General features: G+C 39.2%; 1 protein-coding gene across 2 annotated transcripts in view; it reads left to right on the top strand.

Annotated features, from left to right (window-relative positions):
* The first annotated feature begins 600 nt into the window (after window positions 1–600).
* Window positions 601–21,492, top strand: part of ptprz1a (protein tyrosine phosphatase receptor type Z1a) — a 144,390-nt gene continuing 123,498 nt past the window's right edge. For both annotated transcript variants that reach the window (XM_075469295.1, XM_075469293.1), the window contains exon 1: window positions 601–804. In XM_075469295.1, coding sequence (XP_075325410.1) covers window positions 744–804 — 61 coding nt within the window. In that variant the 5' untranslated portion in view covers window positions 601–743. The remainder of the gene's footprint in view (window positions 805–21,492) is intronic.

Genomic DNA, 21,492 nt, shown 5'->3' with positions numbered 1-21,492 from the left:
ACATCAGGGTACATTCGTGCTAATTTAGTTTTAGATGTGTGGATGCAATGCACTTCTTTAAATTGCAAAAGTGCATGTCGAGAACACATAGAAGAGGAGTGTATCCGATCAAGTACCAAGTCTCATGTGTCCTCTGTGAAGGTATAATTTAGGTCTTGTTCCCAAGCAGTTCTTTTAGCTGCAATTGAGGGGAGTTTGTATGTTCTAATAAAAAAAAATTATATTAAATATTTCAAATATTAAAGTGGGGCCTCTCTCACCTGCCCCGCTTGTCTTTGCTGCTTCTTATCCTCTTTTCTTTTTTACTTTGTAGGGTTCTTCGTTTTCCCTCTTAACTTTTTTTCATTTTTAACATTCTTATATGGTTTTTATGATTCATACGGAGGTTTTCCTGCTTTGCCACAAGCGATGATAAACACACAAATCGATTTATATTTCACATTCAATTATAAACCTATCAATCATGTTAGATAATAGTGTATTATGAAGCGTTAGTTAAGTTATATAAGGGAAGTACACCGCTGTCATCGTGAGTTGTGGGCGGCGCACTGCTCAATCTGGTGGCAGCTCTTCAGGAAGTCAATCAGTGTTAGAAGACATCGGACGGAGCGGAGCGATCTGGGACTTGTACAGCCAAACCACAACCAATAAGAGGATTGTTGGTTGTTCGGGACCTCCCCTCACACAGACAATCACTGTTTAAGTTGTTTATTTACCAAACCTGTGAGCGTTATTCCTCCAACATGGACACTACATCCCACTGGCTGCTAATGGCTGCGGACTTCATTTTTATTTATCATCTAGGTAAGGCTTGCTGCAGGACATGGGTTGTTCTCACGCGATTTCTTAAATCCTTCTTGCATGTTAAGATTTTACAGAAGGTGACTTTTAACTTGCGCCAACTTTGAATTGGTTGCTCGGCAGCCTCAGGTGCGCAGGGAATGGTACCGTTCTGCTTAAAGCAGATCAAAAGCGCCAGCTTGTCTCCAGCGTGCATTTTCGTTTGAGTTGGTTTTAGTTAAATGTTGAATACAAAAGTACTATTTCTGCCTCTGTGAACTCGTTTAAAGGCGGGTACACAATAATCATCTTATAAGAGGAGATATAATTGTTGACAACGCCTCCTGAGTCGTAGTGGCTTATGCGCCAACAATTAAGAGCAAGACAAATTCCCAGCATCACATTAACAAAGGTTTTATGACAAAATGGCCATGGTTACTACAATGTATATTGTTTGATGGTGTGTTTACTAGTTCGATACTCACAATTTCCCCAGTATTTTTTTTCTCATACTGCATCCCTCTTGTGTAGGTATACTTTAATTAATTGATAGGCCAACTTTTTAAATACCCAAAGGAAAATGTTGTTCCGGAATAGGTTATTGTTGGAAGGTGTCACAGGGAAAGTGGTGTGGTTGAAATCTCCATACATCACTCAGGATGCATTGAGGTTTTGTATTTTTTTTAATTTATTTACAACAACTGTGGTGACGTTATATCACAGTAAGCGCTGGCAGGTAGAGCTGGTTTCCCGAAAGACAACATAGGACAGTCACAGCTAAAAAAAAAAAAAAAAAAAGAAAAAAAGTCCAGTTTTACACCATTTCAAAGAAAGAAGTGTTTAAACTTCCTATTTCTTGCTCTTCATTTTGCTCTTGTTCTACATCCTTTACATTTTCTCCCGTAAACTTTTCTGGATATGGGGTCTTATTCCAGACATAATTTAGCTCAATTACCTGCTCCCTCATGCAAATAGCTCTCCTGTTGGCATTGTTATGCACTGGAACTGATGTGTAAAAAGTGCCAGAAGTACCAGCAGAAATTATTCCAGCAGCACAGCATCCAAAGACAGAAAAACAAAACAAACAAACAAAAAAAAAACACACTACAAAATCTACAAGAAGACACAGAAATATGCCATTTTATGAGAGTTACTGTAACAGGCTGCCACTGTGGTGCCAGTCTGATGTTATGAGTTGGTGGAAATATCATACGAACAAGGCTTTTGTTGCAACAATTCAATGAGATTTGACTCTTTGTATGAAATTCACAGTTTATGTTTGGCCAGCATGACATGACAGTGCCAGCATCATATTGACACATAATTCCATGTTACATTCTTATTGGTTGGATATGTAGTCTATAGCAGTAGGGTGATCATCCTAAATATTTTGACATTCGAAAATTGGTCCCTGATTAATATCTGGTTGTAAGACTGTTACAATGGTCTTTGAACCTCTCTCACACTCACTGATGTAGGACAATTGTTTTTAAGGCAAAATCAAAGATATCATCTCAGTTCTTTCAAATAGGTTATGTTTAATCTAGAACAACAGAAAATCACTGGTTTCTGTGATTTTAGTCAAATGTCATGAGAGATAATATCAGCTTCCAGAATGAAAAATTGTTATCATTTGTGGTATATGCCCCAAGGCGTGGCTGCTTTATCTTGTCTACCAGTCAGAAACATTGTGATCGGATCCCTGGTTTCCCCAGATCACATGTCCAAGTGTCTTTGGGCAAAACGCTGAACCCCACATTGCCTCTGATGCGTCACTCGGTGTTAGAATGTGAGTGATGGACAAAAAGGCCCACTCTAGCCCATGATACTGTGTAGACTAGGAAGTGCTGTATGAGGGTGTCTGTGAATGGGTGGAATTAGCTTGTGTAAAATTGTTTCAAGTAGTCAGCTAGTTTAGAAGCTGACACAAAGTATCCTCAGTTGCTGTGATAAGCCATTAACAGTTTTTAAAGGAAAAAAGCTAGAGCGTAACTAAATAGCTGAAAATGTCAACAGAAAGTGTTTGTTTGCATGTAAGGGTGAGGAGCTGATTGCAGCCACTTGTAGATGAAGAGATGTGAAACTGTTTGTGCCAATGTATTGGAGGGCTCAGTACTTGAAAAGTACTTGGGAACCCTTGCACCTCCTCACTTTTTATTCTGTCTGTTTTTTTAATTGAGCTCTGATGAAATGTTGGGGCATGAAAATGGTGCATCTGTGAGGAGGGAGAGCAAATATGTTGGATGGTGGAAGACAGGATGCTAGAGAGAAGAGTCACCACCATCTGCCCCCCAAAAAGTTGTTTGTGAATGGCAAGAGCAGTGCCAGCCATGCTTAGTGCTCTGTCTGGATTAGTACAGATTCTGGGCCTCTTGTTTTACAACAGTCTGACAGATGGCTATAACAATCAAGCAGTCTGACAGACACATGCAGGGATGGCTGTAGATCACTTCTTCTGATAATAACAAAGACTAGCTTATTTATAAAAGATACTTAACAGTAATTTTGAATTTAAGCGGAGGAACAGTATAACAAATACAGAACATTGTATAAATAACCCTTGCCTCAACTGCTGTTACATAAATGCCTGTTCAGTATGGAATTAATGAGAACACAACACAACTGGCGGTACATCGTTTCTCTGAGAATGCTGCAGTTGGGGCATCAAGATTGGGCATAGGGCTGGGCGGTTCTGGAAAAGATGAGTATCACGGTTTTTTTGATAAAAAATGATATCACGGTTTTCTGCACGTTTTTTTTTAAACAAATTTAAATCTTTATTTAACTCAAATCCAAAGTCAATTTCTGCTATTATTCAGTTTGCTTAACAAAAATATTTAACATAAAATACAGCATGACTAATACGGCCAAGGCTGTTTTGGTAATGTGCAATGTGCACAATGTCCATGGCTATAACCTCCATGAAGTTTACCTAGAACAGATATTCACACATTCTGTTAGCCAGAACACCTATAAAAAAAAAAATAAAAAAGCACAGAAGACCCATTTACTTCTAAAATGAACTGCAATGAACTATATGAAGTTCACCTACAACAGGCATTTACACACACTGTGTTATCCAGAACACTGTAATAAAAACAGAGAAGACCCATTGACTGAACTATTACCAACAATTCTGACAAAAATGGGGAAATTATTCAGAACTATTAATTTGGGCGACAGTGCCGCAGACATCGCCGCAGGAGGAGAGAAAGGAGGCCTCTGATTGGTCAACTCTACATCCGCTCTACACTATGCGTATTTCCGGTTTGCTAACCGGCTAATGGTGACGCTAACCGTGCTAACCGTGACGATTCTTTCGCCTCTCTGCCAGCTCCAGTAGTAGCAATATTTCTACTATTTCTAGATCGATCAGCTGCATCTCAATCAAAGTGCGCATTCGTCCAGTCGCCATTGTTGTTGAATGACCTCCGTAACCGTAACACCCACAATCCTAGCTTGTTCGTGATTGTCCCTCTTGCGTTGTGGCGTGGGATTTACAGCGCTTCAAAAGTAGGCATAAATAAAAAATAACTGCGTCGTGTCTGCGACAAGCTCACTGCGACACACTGCTGCGAGAGTATACACAGCCCTTTACGCGGCTCGTTATGAAAAAATAAAAAAAATAAACCAGAACAAAACTGTCTCTCATCAAAAAGCGAACCTTGTGTAGGTGTGAACCGAGATCACGGTTTTTTAACGGTATACCGCCCAGCCCTAATTGGGCACAGTTCAGATTATCTATACAGAACACACCAATCATACAATCTCATATGGAGGCTCTGAAACCGTCAGTAACAACTCACGGACAAAAAAATACAAGTTTGATTATTTTTCTATTTATCCTTTTAACCTTTCTACATGACTACTGGCAACTCGCTCTACTGCTGTGAGGGCTGACATCCGTGGAGTCAAAAATTATAAACCAGCCCAATCATCTCAGCTGTGCTTATCAGTCCAACATAGTCTGCAGGTTAAACTGTAGTCAACATGCTTGTGGTATACTTGATCAGTTGTAGCTATCAGAACACTGAGGTTAGGCAGCTACTTAAGGCTTTGAGAAAATATATGTTTTAAAAAGTTTTAAAAAGGTTTAGGTACACTAGTTTCGGCATAAAGACAGCACAAGGTAAATACATGATTTTCATATATTTATTTTTTGTGACTAAGAAACAACAGGATTGTGCTCTAGTATTCTAAGAATTATAGGAACCTCCTAACTTTCCTCCTTTAGCACTTATCTGAACAAAATATGAAATTTAGTTGTACACAAGAATATCGAAATTGGTTAAAATTGTCAGATTCTCACATTCTTGTCTACCTTAGGGCTCTGATACACCAAATAGATGCCAAGAACAAGTGATGACGACATACCATCCTTGCTGTATCTCCTCAAGTTGGCACTACTGAAGAAAGAAATTGATCTTGAATACACCTCAAAGACAACCTCTAACTGCTGACTCCAAAGTCCAATGTAAGAGGACAGGAACAGCTCATTATTAGTCCAGTTTTTGCTATCTAACATAGTTCAGACTCAGCGTTTCAACTTAAACGAACACTTCGCCATCTTCATCATCATTTATCAGGTATTTAAACTTTATCACTGAAAAATAACACAATTAAAGGCCCTACAGCATGCTTTTCCATGTTCTTTGGCTTTCCCTCAGATGGAAGAGCAGTCATCTGTCAATGGCAAGGCAAGGCAAGGCAAGGCAAGGCAAGGCAAGGCAAGGCAAGGCAAGGCAAGGCAAGGCAAGGCAATTCACAGCTATATAAAATCACAAGAAGGCATTAAAAACAAATAAGAAAATAATAAAAAATAAAAATAGATAAAATCAGAGAAATAAAAAGCATGATTTAAATTGTAAACAAAAAGAAAGAAATAAGAACAATATAAAATCAGTAGTTAAAATGTGATTAAGTTTTGAGCATTATTCAAACGCAGCTGAAAATAGGTGTGTCTTCAACCTGGACTTAAATACACTGAGCGTTTCAGCTGATCTGAGGCTTTCTGGGAGTTTGTTCCAGACATGTGGAGCATAGAAGCTGAATGCAGCTTCTCCGTGTCTGGTTCTGACTCTGGGAACTGATAAAAGACCGGATCCAGATGACCTGAGGGGTCTGGAAGGTTCATATTGGGGTCAGGAGGTCACTGATGTATTTTGGTCCTAGACCATTCAGAGCTTTATAGACCAGCATCAGAACTTTAAAGTCTATCCTCTGATGGACAGGCAGCCAGTGTAAAGACCTCAGAGCTGGACTGATGTGGTTCACTTTTTTGGTTTCAGTGAGGACTCGAGCAGCAGAGTTCTGAATAAGCTGCAGTTGTCTAACTGACTTTTTAGGTAGACCTGTAAAGATGCTGTACAGTAATCAAGCCGACTGAAGATGAATGCATGGACTAGTTTTTCCAGGTCCTGCTGACACATCAGATCCTTTAACCTTGATATATTCTTAAGGTGATAGTAGGCTGACTTTGTTACTGCCTTAATGTGTTTTTCAAAATTTAGGTCTGAGTCCATCACTACACCCAGATTTCTGGCCTGGTTGGTAGTTTCTAGGTGTATAGATTGAAGTTCTGTGGTGACCTGTAATCGTTTCTCTTTGGCTCCAAAGACAATTACCTCAGTTTGGTTTTTGTTTAGCTGGAGAAAATTGTGGCACATCCAGTCATTAATCTCTTCAATGCATTTACCAAGAGCCTGTACAGGGCCTCGGTCTCCTGGTGACATTGTAATATATATCTGCGTGTCATCTGCATAGCTATGGTAGTTTATTCTGTTGTTTTTTATAATCTGTGCCAGTGGGAGCATGTAGATGTTAAACAGAAGAGGATCCAGGATGGAACCTTGGGGAACTCCACATGTGACTCTTGTGTGCTCAGATGTAAAGTTACCTATTGACACAAAGTACTTCCTGTTCTCCAAGTATGTTTTGAACCAGTTTAGTACAGTTCCGGAAAGACCCGCCCAGTTTTCCAGTCGTTTCAGTAGTATATTGTGGTCAACTGTATCAAATGCAGCACTGAGATCTAGTAAAACTAAGACTGACATTTTTCCACTGTCTGTATTCAGACATATGTCGTTAAACACTTTGGTCAGAGCAGTCTCAGTGCTGTGGTTCTGTCTAAAACCTGACTGGAAGGTGTCATAGCATAGTCATAAAAAGCTAAACTAGAAAAGTAAAGAACACATTTTTTTTAAAGCTAACTAAAAAAGAAAATTCCAAATAAAGAAAACACAACTAACAATTTAAAATAAATAAATAGATAAAAAGAAAACAAAAGAAAACACTACTTAAACCTAAATAAATAAAAACAACTAATTAACTGTTACCATCTTGTTAATCCACAGTTCGCAGCGTATAGGAGCGTAAAACCCATTTGGCTGCTTCTGTTTGTGACTCACAACTTTATTGATGGGAAAATTGTCCTATGGCCCCATCCCCCAGGTGGTGACCGAGCTCTAAATTTCCCCAAAAAATGTGGAGTTTCTCTGAACGGTTGACTTTTGCCAATGGCAAAGAACAGCTTAGTTGAAAAACTAGTAGTAATGATGTACTAACTCAAATAAAAGAAAGCATCAAATTAAAAAGATTTAATCAAATAATGAAACAAAAAGCATTTTGGAAAAAAAAACATTAACAAAAGACAATAACACTCAAAACATTGACTGATCAACAAAACACTAAACAAGACTCAACATTTAACTTTACCACATGTCACAATTTACAATTGCATGTGGATATGAACATATGACATTGTTGTAATACGATGACAAGTTATGATACAATGAAGTGTAATAAACATTGAATAACGCTGACAATTTTTTAAAGTAAAATTATTATTATTATTTTTTTAAATGGCAATAGTGCAGCTCAGTCTCTTCTGGTCCAATCCTGTCACCGCTGGCTGCACTCGTCTCCTTCTGGCTGAATATCAGTTCAGCAGTCTGATCCAGAGCGACCTCGGAAAGAGAGGTTATGAGCACTTCACTTCCATGAAGTACCACCCCCTTTTCCCTAACTAATCTTCTTTTAGGACAGTTCAGGAGAGAATTTAAACTTATTTTCTTGACAGTAGTTGAAGGCTATAGATTGTTTAAAGTTAGTGGAATAAATTCTTCAAATTGGCTTTTCATTCAGTAGTGATGGAGCACTTAGCTTGTCCACCCTTTTGGGCCCTCATTGTGCACATGTGGATGAACATCATGTGATTGTTCCACCATCATCTTGGCATCATGGGCACGCCTTCCAGAATTTTAGATGGGCACTTGATCAGTCACCTGGCTTTGAGTCATGCAGTGGTTCTGCTGCTGATGCAGTTCATTTAACCCATGTTGAATTGTTGCTATGCGGTTGCTATGCGCCGGCCTTATCGGCAGCAAGTCTGTGTAGCTCTCAATTTTTCTCGTCGTTTATATGATTATTTGTCATTTTTCATTTTTAGTTTCTATCTAAACATCTGTAGTTATTTTTATTGATCTGCTTTTTTGTTTTAGTATTAAAGCTGCAGTCTGCAAGATTTGTTGTTGTCATACGTAAAGTCCTACTTTTTGGCATTTTAAGAGTTTACATGATCTATCAGAACGCTTGAAGTTGAAAACGGTGACCTCCGTAGTCGCAAAATGCAAGAATGCTTATTTTTTAACCGAAAAATAAAAAGTTATTCAACTTCCTGTCCCGCCCCTTCAAAACACATGAGAACTCGTGCACGTAGACGTGCACGCCAGATGCGCCTACACGACTCCTCATTCATCAACTCACCTGTCATTTGCGATCATGGAAGACACAGTAAGTAGACTAGCCCGTAATGAAGTTCAATAGTCCAGATAAATAAGCGTGGGGACGAGCCTACCTTGTATCGCGCTTGCACAATCGGTGATTGACAGGCAGCAGAGCCCAGCTCGTAACCTGATTGGTTACCTTTTACCGGTCCGGTCTGCAATTTTGTAAACAAACCTGTTGGCTTTGGAGGGACCTAGCGGGACATATAGGGGACCTAGAGAACTCATTTTTTTTTGTATTGGGGTATTTAATGTACTACTTTCAGAATCCCCGGACAGTTCCAGGCATTATGCTTGAAAAAGAGTTGCAGACTGCAGCTTTAAGTATCATGTTCTTTGACTTCTCCAGTGCGTTCAACACCATACAGCCTCCCATACTGAAAGACAAGCTGCTAGGTAGGGGCGTGGCCCCCTCCCTGGCATCATGGATTATAGACTATTTGTCTGCCAGACCACAGTATGTCAGGATGGGGAAATGTGTTTCTGGAACACTGGAATGCAGTACTGGGGCTCCGCAGGGTACTGTTTTGGCTCCTTTTCTTTTCACCCTGTACACATCAGACTTCAGGTACAACTCAAAGTCCTGCCACATTCAGAAGTATTCTGATGATACGGCTGTTGTGGCATGTGCGCATGGTGGACAGGAGAAGGAGTACAGGGACCTTGTGGAGGCCTTTACTGACTTGACCAAAAATAACTAAGATTTTTTTTAATTTGAATGAATAAAGTATTTTTCTATTTCTATTTCTATTCTTTCTTAACCTGTGGATGAATCTTAGCAGGAAAGAGAACTAAACATGTCATCATTACAACATTCTACTTTAAGGAATTGCCTTTTAACAGGTCCAGTCCTAGTGTTCATTGGTCGACCAATCAAGATTTCATATGAATCCAGAAATAAAACAACTGGCCAGTTGATATGAACAATGATTAATTGTTAGCCAAATTGTATAGGATTCTTTTTGTTTTTTTCTTGACATAAATTAGGCCTTTAATTGTGTAGTTAAGAGAACTGTGCTTTACTTCACTTAAACCAGTAGTGCCTTCTGTGTATTGTGTTTTACTTAAGTGCACCAGGTTAAACAGCCCAGGTAATTTTTTTATATAACTTTTCTCATGAACCATAACACATAAATAAGACTTTTCTCACAACACGTTTCATTAATCACATTCACATCCCCCCATATTCAGCACGTCACACTCACTCTTTTTTTCACTGGATCAGTGTATTGAGTAGGTGTTGGTTTTAGTGGATGGGTTTAAAAACTTAAATGAAATCTCTTCTCATTAAGTAATCAACTGTTTTATCCTTTATATTCCTTACCCCCCGGCACAGTGTGTATACATTGTGCACATCTAATAATAATAATAATAATACATAGGTTTTATATAGCGCTTTTCCAAATGCTCAAAGACGCTTTACATAAGGAACAAACAGAAAGCATAGACAAAAAAAACAAAAAACAAAAACAAAACAAGACATTATAAACAAGAGAAAAACACTGTTACAGACTTTAGGCACATGGGGGGGGGGAGAGAGGAACATTTTATCAGGTGTTGTAGGTGATTTTGAACAGGTGGGTTTTGAGCTGGCTTTTGAATGAGGGGAGTGTATCGGAGTTCCGGATGGTGGGGGGCAGGGAGTTCCAAAGGGTAGGGGCAGCGATGGAGAACGCTCTGTCCCCAAGGGTGCGGTACTTGGTCTTGGTGATGGGAGTGAGGAGGTTTGCATCAGAGGAGCGGAGATGTCGAGTGGGGGAGTAGGGGTGGAGGAGGTTTGTGAGGTATGGAGGTGCAAGGTTATTGAGGGCTTTGTAGGTGATGAGAAGGATCTTGAAGTTGATTCGCTGTTTTATTGGAAGCCAGTGAAGTTGTTGAAGGATGGGAGTGATGTGTTCTCTGGAGGGGGAGTGAGTGAGCAGTCGGGCAGCTGAGTTTTGGACATATTGCAGTTTTTGAAGAGCAGAGGAGGGGAGGCCATTCAGGATGCTATTGCAATAGTCGAGTCTGGAGGTGATGAAGGCATGGACAAGTGTTTCGGCAGCTGAGGGGGAGAGAGTAGGGCGAAGGCGTGCAATGTTGCGAAGGTGGAAGAAGGCTATTTTAGTAACCTGGTTTATGTGGGATTTGAAGGAGAGTGTGGGGTCCATGATGATGCCGAGATTTCTGACCAGGGGGGAGGGAGTGACGGAGTGACCATCAATGCAGAGTGAGAAATGCTGGGAGGTGGGGAGGGTGGATTTTGGGCCAAAAATTATAATTTCAGTTTTATTGCTGTTGAGTTTGAGGAAGTTGTGATTCATCCAGGCTTTGATGTCAGTTAGGCAATTGGTGAGGGTGGAGAGAATGGCAGGAGTAATGGCAGTGGTGGTGATATATAGCTGGGTATCTAGAATAAAAAAAATCAGCAAACTTCCAAGTAGGGGTCCTTTAAAGGATTTCCCTCAACTATGGTACTGGCATGAGAATTTCAGCCTTAAAGGGATAGTTCGCCTCTTTTGACATGAAGCTGTATGACATCCCATATTAGCAACATCATTTATGAACATTGACTTACTCCCTGCTGCGTCCTGTGAGCGGAGTCCCAGCTGAGTTTTGGAGTTGACGAAGCTAGTCCGGCTAGTTGGCTGGGGACACAAAAATAAAGCGTCTTGCTTCTCAAAACAATATGCGTTCAAAAGAGTGATACATTTGCATCACAAAATCGTTGTCCAGGAAAAAGTCAGACCTCACATCGCTTGGCGCTTGATATCAATGCGTCCAGCCACCTAGCGATAGCCGCACATGTTACGGTGTTTACTGCTCGGAAGCAGGGGACTGCTCGGTCTGCACTTCGGTCTGCACAGTTTACATTGGATGCATTGATTTTTAAATGCGTTACAAAAAAAACTTGCTATGACTCAAACTTACTGCAACTGCCTTTAAATATCTCTGAGTTTTCCTCTTTAAGAAAGCCATTGGTGATATCTGACTCACATATCACACATTTTATTGCTGTGTTTTTGTTAATATCTTAATAATCTAACTCACTTTAAACCTTTCTATAAAGCACTTTGGTGCTCTGTTAAAAGAACAGATAAATTGTTCCATAGATCTGCTGCAGTTAAATGGTTTAGTAAGATCAAATATAAATACTGAAGATCAATATTAACTCAGAATTGGTGAAAACATATGTGTCCGTTTACAGGTTGTCAACAGATTTAATGACCTCTTTATTTAAGATGTTAAAGATCTGGCAAGGAAATTTTCTTATGATATAGCGAATAGAAATTTTATAGTCTTTGATGAATATATCAACTCCTTTAAGATTAGGTGTAAGGAAATGTTGTTATGTTGCTTCAAGAAGAAGAGGAGAAATATTCAAATATCACTTTTAAACTGTCTGATAAAGTCATGTTAAAACTATTTCTAAAACAATATAGGTTCATCTTTACTGCTTCAAGGTGATTAGAAACTGTTTGACATTTGACTATCTGGCCATGCTGTTATGCTTTTTTTAAATCCTGATATTTTCACATATGTCATATGGTTTGACTGTCTGGTCTTAGACCTGCTTCAGGTGGAAATTATAGTCTCAATTTGTAAAACATATTTTGCTCAGAGAGTTTGTTCAGAGACTTAGTTCATTGAAAGGAGCAAATATTTGAAATGCTTACCTGTTCATTTGAAATCTTTTGAACTTTAACTATTTAACAGAGCTGTTGAATCTTAATTCAAGAACAACCTTGTACTAATGTCTAATTTTAAACATTGTGTTCTTAACTGTACTTATTTTGGACATTTTATTACTTCTTATCTCTTCACTGATGGTATCTCTCCTGATCAAATGAATTTTAAAATAAATCTATAAGAATTGCTCGAGGAAAAAAAATCTACTTCTATTATTATTGTGAACTCATAAACTAAATAACCATACGTAACTCTGGTACTCTTAAAGTATAGGTCAATGATCAACCAGCACTTAGAATCTGTAGATAAATGTATTTTTTGGACTGTCCTCCCTCTCAGGGTTGAATGAGAGTGATTTAGCATTAAGCTATCTTAACCCTGCTTCCTTTCTTCTATGACCCAAGTAGAGGAGCCTCAGCTCACCCTATTCTTGTCATCTGGGCGGTCCCAGATGCCTTCAATAGGATCAATGCACATCAATGCACTTTCACAAATCTGGTCATAGCAACAACAGCCACAACTCTAAGTTACTCAACTTTAATCACCATCACTGTTAATTTTGTTTCATCATGACATGCTAAGATCATCTTAGGGTGAGAGCATTTATGACAAAGCTAAGGATACCATGTAAAATGCTAAGAACAAAAAAAAAACTTCAACTGGGAACATTATGGAGCAGCATGGTGGTTTGGAAGTTATCTGTCATCAGAAAGCAAAAGTGCTTTGAGCTTTAGGCTAGGCTTAAGTCAGTGTTAATTTAATGCTAGGGTAATTTAGCTTGTTACTATTGTTACTGCTAGTATTAGTGTAGGCTATTATTAGCTTTGTTGCTAATGATAATAACTGCTGGCTTATTGCTAACACTTATTGCTACTTAGCCTTATCGCTAAAGCTATTTTGATGTGACTCAAGCTAAGGGTGTTGCCCTATCTTTTGCGCTACCCAGTTGCTTCCAGTGAGATCAATGCAAAGTGCCGTTTTGCCTATCTAAATGAGACAACCACCCTTGTCACAGCTCTGTCAATTCTGACCAATTAAATACGGACACACCACTAAACCTGCCTCATAGGGTCTTACTTTACTCCTCCCAACCTGTAATCCTCGTAGGCAAAAGACAACGAAACCACACTCTATTCCTCAAATCCTAATGACATTTGTAACTCAAAATGGCATTTTTATTACTATTGCAACCAATTAAGGAGGGGGCCAAATGCTCACAGGCTGGAGAGAGGGAAAAATAAAGTTTAAAAAAAGCTTGACCTCTGAAAAAAAGAACTTTCACTAACCCTCATTTACTTACATGAATCTTCCCTTAGAATGTTGTTCAGAACTACATATCAAACTATAAGTGCAGTCCATTTCACTCTTTTAGCAACACATTAATTGCGGATATTCTTCCAACTGGCACTCTGCACTCAGTTTTAAAGAATGCCTTTTGCTTTTCTCACACAAACACAGTGCCCTTGGAAACTTCCACTATCTTTTATTTACATAAACTTACATAAACCTTCTTTAATTACATTAGCTCTCTTTTCATTTTATTCAATACTATGCATATTAAGGCTATATGTACTAATCTATGTGTGTGCTTTTATCATATTACCATTTAGTCATATAATATTAAAAAAAAAGTCAAGTGATGGAGTGAGTTGAAACCTTGATTTTTCACATGAAAAACTAACAGGATTTCACACACAGAAGCACAAATGAACACAATCAAACCTGTTTACACACAATTAATTGTGAAATTATTCACAATCAGAGGAAGCGGATGTTCGCTTCATCAGTCTCACCTGTGACCTCTTATAATATCTTGTGGCAAATTAATGATCCAACTTGAATTTTTCTGAAAATATTTTCTAAGATAGCTCCAAAGAGATCTAAGAAGACATAACAATAATAATAATAATAATAATAATATCAACATATATATATTAAAACATGCCCCTTTAGAACTGGAATACATTTTTCTTGAGATAATTTAATGATTCCATGTTCAAGCTTTTTTGTCCTCAGGTCAAATCATTTATCAGTATTTGTTTCTCCTTGACTCGTGAAAATAATTTCCACATATAATAAATAACTATTGTGTGCCTTGGTCCGTGGGTTATCGCCCTTCTGTGCACTAAAGGTTGGCCTTTGGCACCAAGACATCACCATGAGAGGATGATTTACGTCCTCTAACTACACACTACTCGCTAAAACAGTGTATCCACGATTCCAGTTACCAAACTCATCATCTTAATTCACATAATACAACCTGCCAGGGCCAAGCAACTAGGCCACTGTTTGTTTTTTTATACTTATGAAGTGTACCAGGATTGGATTAGGCCCTTTCAGGAGTCTAACAATGCTGAGCCCATTGTTGTTTTTTCCTCTTTCTAACTGATGACTTTTGGACACGGATACCAAATTAAACTAAGAGACAACATCTTGGCCACTTCAAACACTAAAGTTAAAAACAAAATCTGATTGAAAGACATTTTATTGTTTTGTGCTGAAATCGCTTTTACTGATTTTCAAAATTTTTTGTGGGTAAAATGAATTGAAAAAATTAGAAAAAGGTCAAAACTTTGCTCATAGAAAGGAGAAGGATCACAAAAGAAAAATAGAGTAAATACAGTAATCTGTATTTTGGTTTGGATCGCCCCTTGAATATATTTATACAGCTACATTTTTAGTTTTAAGGGGAAACATGTTCAGATTATTTTTATTATTTGAGGTAAGGCATAAAGAGAACAGTCACCTCAGATGGTTTTGTAGCGCTTTGTTTACCTTAATGTATGAGTAAATGCAGTTTCATACCAACTTGTCTCCCCTTTTCCCCTATTTATTTGACCTGTTTTATTCCTCTGTCTCTGTTCAAAGCAACTTTGACTGGACAGTCATCCCTTGCAGCCCCACTTGTTATCTAAGAAATTAATAAATAAAGAAAAGGGAAAGAAAAAGCCAGATTTCCAGTTGTGGCAAATGGGGTATTTGACTAACAGACTCGTGAGCCATTAAGCTCATCAGCATTCAGTAAGGCACGGACTGGGACTGCCATTTTGAATCCTCCTGAGTACCCCTCTTTTTTTTTTTCACTCGCCCTGGGCCAAATGAAAGCTGGGGTTACGTAGTGGACAAGCCAACCTGTCATGCACTCCCCGTTGGGCTAGCCTGCCCCTGTGAATTATACCATCAGAGGAGATATTTTGGTAACAGTAGGAAAGAGGGCAACTGCAGAAAGTTGTTTGGTGTATCAGGGTAGAAGTAGGGGGCGGGGGCATGCAAAGTGATGCAGAAAAAAAGGGAGTGTGGGATATGTGCAGGGTGGGGGAGAATTTAAGCTTGACACATAATGGCATTGTGATTTGTCCTACTGGCGGCAGCAGTGCTGTTGAAGAAAAGGGGACGCTGTCACTCTGTGAAGCTGGACTGGAAGTGTGTTAGTGCTGTGTGTTAGAAAGGGTAGATGAGGGAATTGGGGGTGGAGGGTGTCACCCACACTTACACACATTTCTCTTCAGCAGCTTGAGAATGGAGGCCTCATAGAGCGATGGAGAGCAAGCTTGGCAGCTCCCCTCAATTAATCTTAGTCAACGCCCCAAGGGTCATTACCACCCACCATTTCAATGTCTCCCATCTCTGTTCCCAAGACTTGTGCACAGTAAAAAAGCTCAAAAAAGAAATAAATGAATAATTGATAGAAAATTCTATTTGAATTTTAAGAAAATCTCCTGTCCAAATCTAAGACAGAACAATGTAGTTGGCAACATTATTTTTTTCATAGTATTTCCTCAGGATCTTTTTTTCCAGTGCTTTTGTTGTTTGACACATTTATCTCTGTTTAGCTCCATTTCCCTTTTTCTTTTCGCAGCTTTGTTTTTCAATTTTTTTTAATCCAATTTAAACAATTTCTCTGTGCCACTGCTATCAACGGGCGTCATATATATTTTTTTATATCTTTCCATAGCCTCATGCTTTCATACTTCTTCTGTTCTCTACCTTCCTTTTCAAGGAAGAGGGGTTTTTGTCTCCTTGTGTGTCTCCCCCTTTAGTTTCTGGGGGAGGGGGTGTGGGTGGAATTAAGGGGGACTTGTGAGGTTGTTTCTGGTTGGTCAACCATATTTATTGCTGGTGTCTGATTGGCACTTTGCCACCGCTGTCACCCTCCCCATCCTCCACCACCATTTGGGACCCTGTAATGGATGACTGGGTTCTGAAAGAGGGCCAACCCACACCAAGGCCCACTGCTGGGGAAAATAAGTGAACATCCCATAGAATAGCGGTGGACACCAACTTGAATTGTCTGTCAACTTTGTCTTTTGGGAGAATCTTAGAAAGTGAATGTTGAAACACCTTAGACAGTTGTTAACATGCAAAAAAAGGTTTAGTGGACTCCGACAAGGCTTTTCAAGTACTTACAGAATATTTACATTTATATTTCAGGCAGAAGTAGGATCATCTTATCCGCATCAACCTGAACTGAGTTCAACAAAAGAACAAGCTTAAAATCTATACAAGACCTCAGAGACAGTAAAGAAATGTAATAGAGGAGACTTTAAAAGAGAAAAGAATTGGACACAATGAACCAGGAAAATGGTATACCTGAGTGCCAATTGTAAATTACACTTGTAAAAAATTGGTTTACATATGTACATCTCCAATACCCATTTAAAGATAATTGAGGCCTGTTGGACCCATCCTCAAGGCTAACAGGAAGTCTACTATTTTTAATTTAAAGCTTAATATGACATATGATATGTTTGAGTAACTTTTTAGGTGTTGTATTTTGATAAATTACTTTTGCAGTGTACTCAGATCAGCATGATCTGTGGACCTTTTATTTTTTGTTTGTTTTAAAGGGTGTCACAATTTTGATGTAATGCTGTGACACTTAAAGTTGTTACTAAACCATACATGATCCAGCAGACCAGTAATCTCCAGACTTTATATGTAGAATCAATGTCCTGTGTTAAATCGATGAATATACACATTCGGTTATATTTCCAGTATTACTTCATGACAACAGATTGTCACGGTTTTTTTATTGAGTGAATTCAAGATTTATTGCTCCAATAAGGATTACCCAAACCAACATAGACTTGGTCAGCAGATGCTTGAGGCTTGATAATGCCTTAAAACAACACTAGAGATGTTTGTGAACCTCAAAACTATGTGGTTCTGACCTAGTTTGGAAGTACATTGACCATTATTGTGCACATTCCCAGGACTGAAACTGTCTTTGAATGCCTTGGCGCTGAGATACCACAGTTCAGCCCAGGACACAATTTTGGTTTACGATTGCCTGGCATTTTGCGGGTTTTGATGACGTCTTTGTGACCTCTTCAACATTATAACAAATCACATATCTGTTTTTACATGTGTAGGTCTCACACAGAGATTTGTTTTTATGATGTCATTACATCCCATAACAATAAATATAGCCAAAAGACAAAAAATGGTCAAATTCTCTACTGTTACTTTAAAAGTGAAATATTATGCCCTTTTTAATGATTTATTGAGAGGTAAGAGACCGGCTTTGGTCAAAATACCCATTGGTTTAAGCATTGGCCCTTTTTGTCAGTCTTGTTTTGACTGTGCTGAGTGGCTCAAAGGAAGCGGCGTGAAGAAAAACCTTTAACAGAAAGGGACTGTCACTGACAGAACCATGGCATTGTATCAATCTGAACCAGAGTTGAGGAGCTTCAACCAACAAGGCTGCAACAGAAAGCTGGTGAGGGGTTAGTTTCTGTATGTTTGTATGCTGGCTAAGGAAACATTGTCATGCTCCTTGACCCTGGTTGAAAAAAAACTTTCTTTATGCCGTTTTCTTTGAGTCAGTTGGCTCGGTGAGTGGCGAGAAGGCAGCTGCTTGATTGAGGGAGGGTTGGAGTAACTGCTGACCTCACCAAAAGGGCAAGGACTTACTTCGTCTCCATCCCTCCAAACAGAGCTGTTTCAGTAGGGCTCAGACAAGTGCCATTGTGTTTAAACCATAAACATAACATAACCATAAACCATGAATACATCTCAATAAGTCCTTTTGAAAATTGGGTCAAATAGAAAGGCATAATATGTCACCTTTAAAGTGATACTCCGGAGTAGATTCACCCTAGGCTCATTTGAACCGTGATATCCAGCCAAGTAGCCCACCCGCAGTTTTTTCGATATTGGCTGAACATCAGCTGAGTTACTGAGTTATCCCGAATAGCTTCGTACAAGGGTTAATGGATCCTGGTCCGTATCTCCAAAATTACCACACTAAAATCACATGCCATGACACCAAACTTCTACAGTAGTACAAATATGGTCTGTACTCACCAAACGATGCATTTGGAAGTTTGAAAATAGTCCAGGAGTTTATTATTATCAACACAAGCCTGATAGCTTCTCTGCAGCTAAAGCTGCGTCGACGTCACTTCAGGGAGCTGGGAGCTTCAAAGTAAGATGAGGGTTGATCTACTACTGTAGACAACAAAGCAAGGCTGCTCAATTTCTCCATTGATAAAATAATTTCACAACTCTACAACATAAAAATTCATAAAAAAACATGTAGAATATAGCATATACTTTGTTGTCTACAGTAGTAGATCAACCCTCATCTTACTTTGAAGCTCCCAGCTCCCTGAAGTGACGTCGACGCAGCTTTAGCTGCAGAGAAGCTATCAGGCTTGTGTTGATAATAATAAACTCCTGGACTATTTTCAAACTTCCAAATGCATCGTTTGGTGAGTACAGACCATATTTGTACTACTGTAGAAGTTTGGTGTCATGGCATGTGATTTTAGTGTGGTAATTTTGGAGATACGGACCAGGATCCATTAACCCTTGTACGAAGCTATTTGGAATAACTCAGTAACTCAGCTGATGTTCAGCCAATATCGAAAAAACTGCGGGTGGGCTACTTGGCTGGATATCACGGTTCAAATGACCCCAGGTTGAATCTACTCCGGAGTATCACTTTAAAGTATCACTGGAGAATTTGGTGATTTTGTGCTTTTTGGCTCCCCCTGCAGTTTAGGGATGTATGTCACTGTCGTGGAAACACAAAAAAAACAGAAACCTTTGTCTAAGCCAGAGGTCTTCAACAGGGGGTCCGCGGAGGTACTGCAGGGGGGTCGCGAAATCTTTGGTTGATTAGACGATTTTTAATTATTATTATTTATTTTTTTCAAACAATTTGTTTTTTTTCTCACAAATTGTGTGCAAACGTGTGCCATCCACAGATGGTTTGAGGATTCATTGTCCCATCTACATGCATGTTTAAAGTTAAAATTTGTGGATTATTTGAATAGCTCAGTGTTGTATGCAAGATGTTTGTTTATAAATGGCAGTGGCACGGCCACCCTGTACCTTGCACATGTTTAAAATAAAAACATGAATATATTAACCTGTGTATTATTTGAATAGCTTAGTATTGAATGTACAATAACAGAGTAGCTATGTTTATACACGGCACTAGGCCCCGTTAAATATAAAACACAATTGTATGCATTATAAATAGTAGGGGGGTCCCTGCTCCAACTCTCCATCAGTTTGGGGGTCCCTGGCCTGAAAAACGTTGAAGGCCCCTGGTCTAAGCCATGTACATGCACAAATAAACACGTCATTTCTTGTCCAACCTAAAGGCTGACAAAACAAACCTCCAGACGAGACACTTTAGGGCAGTTTCAGACCTTTAAAACTATTCAGAAGTACATAGTTCAAAAGCTCAAAACTTCTTAAGTGTTGCTTTGAATTAAATGTTGTGTTTTTCCGGTTTAATGACCAGTGTTTGTCCTTCACCATGAAACAAGAAGCTGTTAGAAATTACACATACTTGATATAATCATTACAAAACTTTGTAATTATAATCAGTGTCCTGGCCTAAACACATTTTCAGGCAAAATCAAGGAAACACTACAGGGCCACCCAGTCGCAACAAAGAGAGACATTTCTTACATATTGATTTACAGCTGGCAGCTCATTAAACTTATACTCTTCAAACTCTGTTAGAAAATTAGTTTTGTGCCAACAGACAATGTTTTCTCTTTCTTTATGGTTAAAGTCAGGGTCTCGCCATGACACAGGCAGTTGTGAATAACTTGCACATACATTGTCCTATCAGGGTCAGCCTTCACTTGCATGGTCTGTGTCCTGACCTTGGGTCCGTTTCACAAAGCAGGTTCAACCAACTCTGAGTCTATTCCTGATCTCTGAGTTGATCTACTCTGAGATAGAAAACCCTGAGTTTTCGGTTCCAGAAACGCTGATTTGAGTGAGGTTAATCAACTCTGAGTAGGTTCACCTTGAGTTTTGCGTGTGCGCCACAACTTTAAAAAGCCAGCATCAATGGAGCCCCGATTCGACGAGTCACCATGGCAACGGGGAAGAGGAGGGGCTACGTTTTTCACCAACCTCGAATTGGAAATCTTAGGCTAGCTTTACACGACAACGCTCTGAACACAATCCGCAAAAGTGGCGTTGCGTTCCCACTTTTTATTTCACGTTTAGACGGGCGTCTTTGGGTGGAAATCTGCATGCAGACGGTGACGCAAAAGTGTGTGAAATTTGCTGTAGTGTGCATGCCAGGTGGCTAGGTGGTACTGTGAAGCACTGCCATACAACAACACCAAGAGCGCGCGCATGCGTTGAAACTTCCTTCTACTTCTCTCCGTAGTAGCGCAAAATAGGAAATAGCCCACAGTCGAAAACCAAAACATGGCGAAGAAGCGAATAGCTATAAAAGCAGCTAAGACAACTTGAATGTCTGACTGATGGAAATAATCCGACATGTTTGTTATTGTTTGGCTGTACTGCACATGGTTATGACGTCAACGCGTATGCGAGGATACCCAGCGTGAGCAGCTCAGAGCACACATTTGCGTTTTCAAATCAATTCAATTCAATTCAGTTCAATTCATTTTTATTTATATAGCGCCAAATACAACAAATGTCATCTCAAGGCACTTAGATAATAAAGTCCAATTCAAGCCAATTGGAATTCAATTCATTGTAATCATAATTATTCATAAAATAATCCAATTCGTTCATATAGTTTTCAACCCTTTAGACGGGAACGTGACGGTGGAGCGTCTTTAAGATTTCCACTCTGGAGGGTGGGTTAATTTTTTTGCGTTTTTAAGCCCCAAAAACGCTGTCGCCGTCTAAACGAAAGGCACATCTGATAAAATATTTTGTCTGTTTCACCCGGGAGCGTTGTCGTGTAAAGCCGGCCTTAATGCGCTCATACGGCGAGTTTCAATAAGTTTTTAGAAATAAGTGCAACACCGCT

Source organism: Odontesthes bonariensis, chromosome 7 (assembly GCF_027942865.1).
Source record: "Odontesthes bonariensis isolate fOdoBon6 chromosome 7, fOdoBon6.hap1, whole genome shotgun sequence".
In the NCBI taxonomy this organism is placed as follows: domain Eukaryota; kingdom Metazoa; phylum Chordata; class Actinopteri; order Atheriniformes; family Atherinopsidae; genus Odontesthes; species Odontesthes bonariensis.
The sequence above is the reverse complement of the archived record's forward strand: the minus strand, read 5'-3'. Positions and strand labels throughout refer to the sequence as shown.